This window comes from Priapulus caudatus, unplaced genomic scaffold, assembly GCF_000485595.1.
Source record: "Priapulus caudatus unplaced genomic scaffold, Priapulus_caudatus-5.0.1 Scaffold1122, whole genome shotgun sequence".
Lineage (NCBI taxonomy): Eukaryota > Metazoa > Priapulida > Priapulimorpha > Priapulimorphida > Priapulidae > Priapulus > Priapulus caudatus.
The window spans coordinates 89,899-99,395 of record NW_014578183.1 but is presented as its reverse complement, the minus strand read 5'-3'; the positions used below and the strand labels follow the sequence as shown (position 1 = coordinate 99,395).

Sequence of the window (9,497 nt, the reverse complement as noted above, 5' to 3'; positions counted from 1 at the left end):
AAAAGATTGCAATATTGTCATTTTTCAGCTTTGGCGCCCATAACCCGAAAAATTGCAATAATTAGCAATGTCCAGAAAAAACGTACTTGACTCAGAAGTGTTACCAATATATTAATTATTGAGGAGTCTTACATAAGGAACTAAGCAGAAAAATTAAGGTTTTGGACTCATAAAGAGTCATGTACACGAATACCCCCAGAGGCCAGCGAAGTAATCATGAAAAGACCAGAGCTAACAACCTTTGTGTTAGAAATAGAATGTATGAGAAGTAAAAATAAACAAGTGCCCGCAGAGTGACAAGCGCAATCAAAACGTGACATGTAGTGTAGCCGGGTATTCTTCTGAAAACTCACTGGCTATAACCGAATCACGTGCATGCCCTCCCAGCCAATGCACGCCGCGTTGATAGGCTTTGGCTAAATACCGGTAGTACCAGTAATAAAGAATTAGCATGTGTAACTTTAACTGACTGTCCTATAACTTAACAGTTATCGGATGCGATCGAGCGCGCGAGAGTAGTAGGTTGGGGGGAAGGGGGAGGCGTGTTTTTTTTTTTATCTTTTTGTTGAGAAGAGGGGTGGCTGGAGAGGCTCTAATAGCAAAAAGCAGTTCAGTCCTCGTTAACAGATCAACAAATCCATGTTCTAAATCTCTCCATCTTGAGGGTCAAAAAGGTTATCAGACACTTACTCTTCGCACGTCACAGCAGGAAAGTAGATTTCACGTCCTTGTGCAATAAAGTGATAAAAGGTTAGGTCAAGCACTGAAAACAAAAAAGTATTTGCACTCGGTCCGTTAGAACACATGTCCTCCAGAAACATGTCTAGATTATCTGACTTTTCGCCCACTGTCCTTGACCTGTGAACCTCCAATTTTGCGCGCTGTGGATTGGATTTCCTCCCCATCACACTGATACATACGAATATTAAGAGCGTAGGTCAGAGCGCCGTCTGAGATTTGTTGCCGCCAATTCCAGTATTTCCTCCTTATACCTTAAGTGGTAAGGGGAGATATCTCGCCGGACCTCCATTAACACATCTTGACCTTTGACCCTTGACCCCCCAAATTCGACATCCCGAGTCCTTTTCGCGATCCCCCCTGACGTCCCCAATATCAAGATCGTACGCGCGGTTAAGATTTGTGCCGCAACTGTTGACGCACGGTCGGACGGACGGACATTCATGCGATTCTACAAGCTGCATCTGACTTCGTCAGCTGAGCTAAAAAGTAAGGAAAGCAGGGTAAAATAAAGATGAAAGCAGAATTTATAGTAACTACTTGAATACAAACCAGAACATCATTTTACAAGTAATGGAAAATCTATTCAGTGAAGTAAAAACAGGTACCATTAACAAATTGTGACACCTATTAACTATTATCAAACACCGCAATTTGGGAATCTAGCAAAATAGAGGTAGATAATTCGAAATGTACGAAGAAAGATATTGGCACAACGAAGGTTATTTCTAAACGCATTACAAAAATAAACAACCATTTTTAATTTGTTAATAATACACACGGACAAACTGCATTACGCCCACAACGATATGCAATATGAAAAGACAAGTTAGCCATATATCTGAAGTTCGGTCTCCTCTCTCTATCCCTGCAAGATTTGCTTAATTTAGATAATTAATGAACATGCATGGAACTTAATCTATCTACATTTTATGAAATAGGCTTCACGTATAAAGAAACCCTTTCACGCAAAGCAAAGCATAAAGCAACCAGTGCCCCAACACTGTGCATTTTTGGTCGTATCTCGTAATTGGTCTCTCTCACACCGGATCAGCTGTAATGAAAAGAGCTATCACAATGTCTATAGCATGTGTTTGTGTGCGCGTGCGTGCGTGTGTGCGTGCGTGCGTGCGTGCGTGCGTGTACCTGGAGTCTATGCGCACATGTGCATGTATGTGTGCATGTGCGCGCATACCTGTAATACACTGTATGCATGCGTTAGCGTGCCTACTAACAATGGCCAGAATTGCAGAACAGCGATTTTACATTTTGAATCAAATTAGCTTAAAGCTGTGCACTAACGCAAAGTCATTTGATGCCTAAACTCCCCAGCTAAAAGTTGTACCCAAAACACACCCGATAGGATTTTACAGAAGAACCCCCCTACTTTCCACACACACATATTGCACTACGAAATGCACATTCCCATTTCTTCAAAAAATACCACCTATATACAAATACATATTTCTACAAAATATTATGTCGATCCTATAGGAAAGATATACTAGAATGATGTGTAACAAAAAAACGCCCACAAAATGACGAAATAACAACAGTGTGGCCAAGGAAAGGAATACCATGGACGCGTGACGACGCAGCACTGACAATAACAGCAGAACATCACTACCCCCAAAAAACCCGCCGAGTTGTTTGGCAAGGTCAAGTCAGCGGAGTCCTTAAAGAGCTGCTCCCCTGATGCGCATGTAGGCAGGTATTAACACTGTAGTATCGATGCTAAGACCCGTCCGAGACGAAGCAACAAACTAGCAGACGATCACTCGCTGTATAAGGCCTCGATCACGTCCGTGTATTTCTGGTCAACAAACGACCGCTTCAGCTTCAGAGTCGGGCCTGCGGAGAAATGGCATCAACACGAGATTAGATCGTCAGTCAACTGCAAGATACGTGATTTTATCGCCTGTCGTTGCCACATGCAGGTCACCAGATCACAAGGTAAACCAGCATCAGTTCAATTAACCCTAATCTAATTCTACGCCTATCTTTAAAAACTAGGGGTTTTAAAGTTTTTAAAGATGGGCGTAGAATTAGATTAGGATTGGAATTTGGATAGGTTAGGGGTAAGGTTTGGTTAGATTGAAATTAAGGTTAGGTCGAGGGAGTAAGGTGAGAAGTATGGGTTATTTCCACAGCCACCGTTTCCGCTACTCAATAATCACTGATCGGACCCTAACACTAACCCTTTTATTATGAGTCTAATGCTGATTTGAAGTCTGTAAATTATCATGAATGACTTCAAGTGCCACCATTTGTCTTACTACCTTGAACCAAGGCATTCTGTGATTGGTCGGGGACTTCGGTAGCGGACACGGCGCCCGTAGAAATAAGCACTTCGAGGGAGTGATGCTGTAGCTGAGGAACAGTAGCATACAACACTAGATGTATGCCTGTGTCAGAAACTTCTTCAGGAGCAAGAGACAGATTGTATTGCTAACAGCCCTAGCTCTACCTATCTCTATTTTACTATATCTACATACTGTTGTGGAAAGAGGTGATATATGCATATGGAGCTAAATCTCCACGATATTACTATATACCATATACATACACCATATATACTCGACCATATATGCACCATATATACTCAACCATATACACCATATATACTCAACCACATATACAACGTATATACTTGACCATATATCAACGATATATACTCGGGCATATATACAACATATGTAGTGAAGCATATCATTCCCTTGCTACATGTACCAAAGAAGCCACAGGCGGCATCCTATACTTACCCAGCTCTCCTCCATGGATGGAGAAATCGGCTGGTAGAACTGTCCATTTCTGCACCTTCTGTGCATTTGATACAGACTTCAGGTTGGCCCTTTTCACACCCTCCTGGATTGCCTTGTAAACCTGCAATCAGAGATGATAATAGAGGTTAGTATACATAGATATAGATAACAGTCGATGATCGAGCTTCTGCCTGCAATCAACGAAACTCGTCACGTGCGGCACCCCTGTGGTAAAATTATGCACTGCTCGTACAATATGTGCAAGCAAGAAAATACGACCAGATTAATTTACCAGACTGATATATTATATACCACCACAATATAGTATCATTTGTGCTATCCACTCTTCATGCATGTGGCCCTGATTTTAACAGCAGAGCATATGCATGATTCACAGGTATTTTGGTTAAATATATAGAATATCGCAAGATGAGAATCTGAATTTAAACACACATATTTTCAAACTTGAACAACTTGGTCTCACCCTTTCGTCCTTACTATTCACTAATTCAGTAACTTTGGTTGCAGTACAGCCAAGTGCTTTCAGCCAATCGAGTGTTACTGCTGCAAGGTCATCAGTAGGCTCGCCAGTGTCCTCATTGACATTCACCTGGTAGTAGAAAATGTCCATACTAAAGCAGCTTACTCACAATATGTGAACAATTAACCAACAGTTCCTCCACAAAACGCACGCACAAACACGCAAGCACACAAGCACGTGCACACAAACACGCACGCACGCATGCACGCACACGCACAGATGTACACACACGCACGTACGTACGCACGCACATGACTCTTGTTATGGTTATCTTTGTCTAGTAACAGATTTTTTATAGTAGAGCGTTTCCGCACCTTCAGCGTCATGAGCATAGACAGGAACTTTCTTCGGTCTCCGATCAGCATCACATTGCTGAGTATAGGCAGCTGTTCCTTGACGTTGTCTTCTATGGGTACGGGCGCCACATTCTCTCCCCCTGCTGTAATGATGAGCTCCTTAATCCTACAGAAGAAATATCAGCATGAGCATTAAACGACGTTCACTGACTCCAAGACACAAGCTTCCATCTAAAGGTGATGTGTCTCAGTTCACACTACGCAATAAAATCCTAGCCTAGAGCTTATTCAAATTAATTTCTACAAATCGCAATCACCTGCCAGTAATGAAAAGGAAGCCATCTTCGTTTAGCTTGCCGACATCACCACTATGCAGCCATCCTTCGTCATCGATGGCCTCCTTAGTTTTCTCAGGGTTGCTAAGGTAACCCATAAACACATGCCTGCCTCCCATGCAGATCTGTGACAAAGACACAACAGCAACTTTTGAAAAATGTGAAAATGATCGCATTGACAATGTTTGCGATAGTGTGTATCATATGCATCTTAAAGTTAAACTAACAGCATTATTACTTACTACAGGATTATAAACATATTTTATCAACAATAATAGTTAATTATTAGCGATTAATCGACGGATTGTTGAGATCCGTGACGTGATTCTCACCTCGCCATTGTTCTCTGCATCACAGTTTGCGAGCTTGATTTTGCCGCCCACGATAACCTTGCCAACACTGCCAATCAGGTAAGAGTCTGGTTTTGACACCGTCTCCGGACCTGTGCCAGAAAACGTACATGATAATCACCTGCTAATGACATAGCCCTTCTTGTCGTTTAAACTCCCATTGTGCAGCATATGGCCTTTGCAACCGCGCAGATTAAGTTTCGACAACGGGCTTCATCCGGGCAAAGCCACCCACTCTTACGCAAGCGAGGTTGTTAGCCTTACGCTGGCGTTCTAAATGCATTTTTACAGCAGGAATCGACTGACGCATATCGGGATAAAGGGGGCACAACAGCGATGGCCACGTAACACGAGACCACTCCTGCCTCCCTCCTAATGCCGTACCCGAACACTCGCTCATTCCGTAGAGCTCCATCAGCGGTAGATTGATGCTCATGAAGTATTCGAGTGTCTCACGCGGGATGGGCGCAGCGCCAACCAACAGTGCCTCACAGCGGTCGAGCCCGAGGTTCCTTGCTATCTTCTTGAAGATGAGTGCGTTTGCGAGAGTCCAGCCCCACGGCACAGATTCGCTGAAACGTGTGAAACGTCCAGTCACGGTTCGTAACACATTTTTTCTTATAGTTTTCTAGTGGCTTTCCTAAGACTTAAACCATCTCATTTCCGTTACTGTGAGATTTTAACAGAATACATTATTTGCACCTTGTACAGTCCGAGCAACGATTAGTGAATAAACTCCTCCATGAAACAAATTTTATTGACTTTCGGACAAGATTAACATGATCTCCATTTCAAGAACTTTTTATGAAACTAGCATATTACAATAACTGAACTATGGGGTACATATTCATTGCACTATCCCCAAGTAGTTTATTGTTTTATGACATTCAGCCAAAAGATTACGAGCAATCAACATCATACGTACGCACGCCTTACAGTCGCGCACAACTGTCTTACCCCTTCATCAGCGCCATATTTCCGCGTAGGCCGATGTCCTTCGCCCAGCCGGCGACACGGCGTTGCAGGTCGGACATTGTGCGCCCGACAGCCATCATCTTCTCCTGCATTTTCTCGAAGACGCGAGGCACGCCGAGAAACAGCGTTGGCCGCGCCTCCCTCAACGTGTCGACGAGCGTGCCCTGTACAGAGACAGATAACAGATATTATGTAGAGAAAGAGAGAGAGAGACAGAGACAGAGACAGAGACAGAGACAGAGACAGAGAGAGAGAGAGAGAGAGAGAGAGAGAGAGAGAGAGAGAGAGAGAGAGAGAGAGAGAGAGAGAGAGAGAGAGAGAGAGAGAGAGAGAGAGAGAGAGAGAGAGAGAGAGAGAGAGAGAGAGAGAGAGAGAGAGAGAGAGAGAGAGAGAGAGAGAGAGAGAGAGAGAGAGAGAGAGAGAGAGAGAGAGAGAGAGAGAGAGAGAGACTGAGAGAGAGACTGAGAGAGATTGGTGTTTTCCTGCAACGTCGGAGAGCAAGAAAGCGTACAGTACGCGATTGGTCACCAGCTGCTGCATGCATGACATCATGCCCTGTAACCTTGAGATTTATGTATATTATAACTTTTGGTAACAATATTAATTACCTTGAGTGCATCAGGTCTTGCAAAGAAGGTTGTTCCAGCAACAAAGATGGGAAACATCATGTCAATCATCTGAAAACAGCACAGATTATTGTTACAAAGGAATCCAATTCAGACCATTTACCATCACATTAATCCTTATGTATACTCATCTGTGGAACTCGGTCGCTCCCACCCCTACCTCACCTGTGCACATTGCCTGGCAGCTGCGACCCTCCCTCGTCAGTACTCAGGCAAGTCACTAAATTTTGCACCTCACCCCAGAAATTTGATGAGCCTACGACCCTAGATGGGCATGCAGTGACGTACCTGCGCGGCGACGTGAGACAACGGTAGGTAGCTGACGACGCTGTGACTGCATAACCGATAATCCTCCCCAAAGAATGTCCTCGTACACATCGACGCTGTCCACATTATCTGTAAACAACACGTTTTTAGACAGCTTTTCAATGCTGCTCACGCTTGTATTTAATTTAAATTATATTATATTCTAGTTGTATTTCGATTAGTGACGGCCAAGCCAATTGGATTAGAGCTATCACGAGGTGGCAGCACGGGACAATACAACATGCTAATAATAGTTTGATTACAAATGATTGAATAAATGTAGCTGGATTATGTGACGGTGTGGTCCACAGGCACTTGAAGCGTTTCAATAAAATATAATGCTAAATAAATACGAAATCTATTTACTACCAAATTCTTAATGTTTCTATACTCTCTTTCACCTATTATTGCCGACAGTTTCCTGTAAATTCCGTGCAAATCCTCTATGTACACACGCTTGCGGCGGCCATTGCTCACGCGGCTGCACTGTGCACACTGACACTATATATATGTGTCGCTCATAGGGTCTATGTCCTCCAGGGTACTGCTGGAACATACCCTGGGTACGGTCTGGTATACCGGAACGTACCCTGGTCACTATTTGATATGGTTAGGGTTAGGATTAGGGTTAGGGTTAGGGTTAGGGAGTAGGCGTAGGCGACTCCCTAGACTCGTTAGTGGAGTAGGCGAGGTACGGTCCGGCATATTAGATAGTACCAGGGTACGTTCCGGCAGTACCCTGGAGGGCATAGACCCTCTCAGCATAAGTGTCAGTGTGCACAGTGCAGCCTCGTGAGCAATGGCCGCCGCAAGCATGTGTACATAGAGGATTTGGACGGAATTTACAGGAAACTGTCGGCAATAATAGGTGAAAGAGAGTGTAGAAACATTAAGAATTTGGTAGTAAATAGATTTCGTATTTATTTAGCATTATATTTTATTAAAACGCTTCAAGTGCCTGTGGTGTGGTCATCATCGGTTATCTTATAAATTATATCAGATAAATTATATACGTGAGATAAATTCTGTCAAATATCAGCATTTCTATATAGTCTCAGAGCAGGTACTTACGTTGTCGTGTGACAGCATCACACCCTTTGGTGTACCAGTTGTCCCTGACTGTAACATAGCAATGAGAAAACTGTTAACAGCCACGTGACATCAAATATCACATTCTAATTTCTAACAGTCACCATAACGTGTTTAGAACTGACCGTGTTATACCATCCATAAATCAACCTATTCATGGAAGCAAAATAGATCAGTTTAAACGGTAGAAACGATAATTGAAAATTTCCAAATTATTTCAACGGAATCAAAAATTACACATTCTAAACAATTTCCAATTGAGAATCACTGGCTGAAAACCCATTAGCACAGCGTGTGTGCGCGCGCAGCACGCGCGTGCGTGTGTGTGTGTGTGTGTGCTCACAGTGTATATGAGCAGGCAGCACTTGTTGGGAGCCTGCATGCGTATTCTCTCGTCCAACACCGCCTCAGGAACATCGTGTGCTAGCTCCATAAACTGCTTCCACTGTAACAGACAACAGGAGAGCGAGATGAGTTGTTCGCTGTTGATGTTGTCCACACATGCACTCATCGTTTGTTAAAACTTGGGCAGCTGGTGAGCTAGCTTTATGTTTGCTGGCATGGGTATATTAATATTGTAATAGCTGCCATAGATATATTAATATTGCTGCAATAATATGCTTAAGATTTGACATTTGAATCTTCACTTTTCACACTGTTAATGTTTAAATTCACTTTATCTATCAATATCTATTGTATATATTATTGTGTGTATATATATATATATATATATATATATATATATATATATATATATATATATAATCGCATGTAATAAGCAACTCGCGAGCATGAATGCATACTTACGTTGTAGATATTTGGATCTTTGACTTTCACGTCGCCTATGTACTGCACGATTGCCTTCAGATGTGGCAGCTGATCTCTGACCGAGAGTATCTTCTGCAGTTGTTGGTCGTTCTCGACGACGATGACGTTTGCCTTGCAGTCGTTCGCAACGTACTGACAAGCGTCGGGCGAGTTTGTCGTGTAGATGCCCGCTGCGAGACCGCTGCAGGCACAGCAAATGACAGAGAATCGCACGTCAACACGTACATATATACGCGTACAACGACGTGACCATTACTAATACGCCCGACATACATAAGACCATGGTATTCCAAACATAATGGTAGTGGTTAACCAAGTATGCCACCGAGATGTCGAGACAGCAAAGAGCAAAGTGCTCAGGATGCAAAAGAGTACCATTTTAGTTGAAATAACCTCTTCATTAAAAAGCACGCCAAAACGAAATGACAATTCCAGTCCTACAAAAAAAACATTGCAAACAACTAACTGCTGGTTTACAGCACTCGTCTATCAGCGGGGCCTAAACAAATTATCACTGACACCATTCTGCAGAACTATTGAACTATTGAACTAGCTGGCACAGATTAAAGATTGCTAGGACATATAGCATGATAGAGAAATAAGTAGGGCATATATATATATATATGCCCTACTTATATCTCTTGATATATA

At 42.8% G+C, this 9,497-nt stretch overlaps 1 protein-coding gene across 3 annotated transcripts in view; it reads right to left on the bottom strand.

Moving 5' to 3' along the window:
- Positions 1–1,300: 1,300 nt before the first annotated feature.
- Positions 1,301–9,497, bottom strand: part of LOC106815468 (long-chain-fatty-acid--CoA ligase ACSBG2-like) — a 33,129-nt gene continuing 24,932 nt past the window's right edge. For all 3 annotated transcript variants that reach the window (XM_014819931.1, XM_014819930.1, XM_014819932.1), the window contains 13 exons: positions 8,826–9,027; positions 8,362–8,463; positions 8,001–8,048; positions 6,912–7,019; positions 6,606–6,674; positions 5,980–6,161; positions 5,407–5,594; positions 5,005–5,114; positions 4,655–4,797; positions 4,356–4,503; positions 3,985–4,110; positions 3,501–3,621; positions 1,301–2,589 (listed from right to left, as the gene is read on the bottom strand). In XM_014819931.1, coding sequence (XP_014675417.1) covers positions 2,513–2,589; positions 3,501–3,621; positions 3,985–4,110; positions 4,356–4,503; positions 4,655–4,797; positions 5,005–5,114; positions 5,407–5,594; positions 5,980–6,161; positions 6,606–6,674; positions 6,912–7,019; positions 8,001–8,048; positions 8,362–8,463; positions 8,826–9,027 — 1,624 coding nt within the window. In that variant the 3' untranslated portion in view covers positions 1,301–2,512. The remainder of the gene's footprint in view (positions 2,590–3,500; positions 3,622–3,984; positions 4,111–4,355; positions 4,504–4,654; positions 4,798–5,004; positions 5,115–5,406; positions 5,595–5,979; positions 6,162–6,605; positions 6,675–6,911; positions 7,020–8,000; positions 8,049–8,361; positions 8,464–8,825; positions 9,028–9,497) is intronic.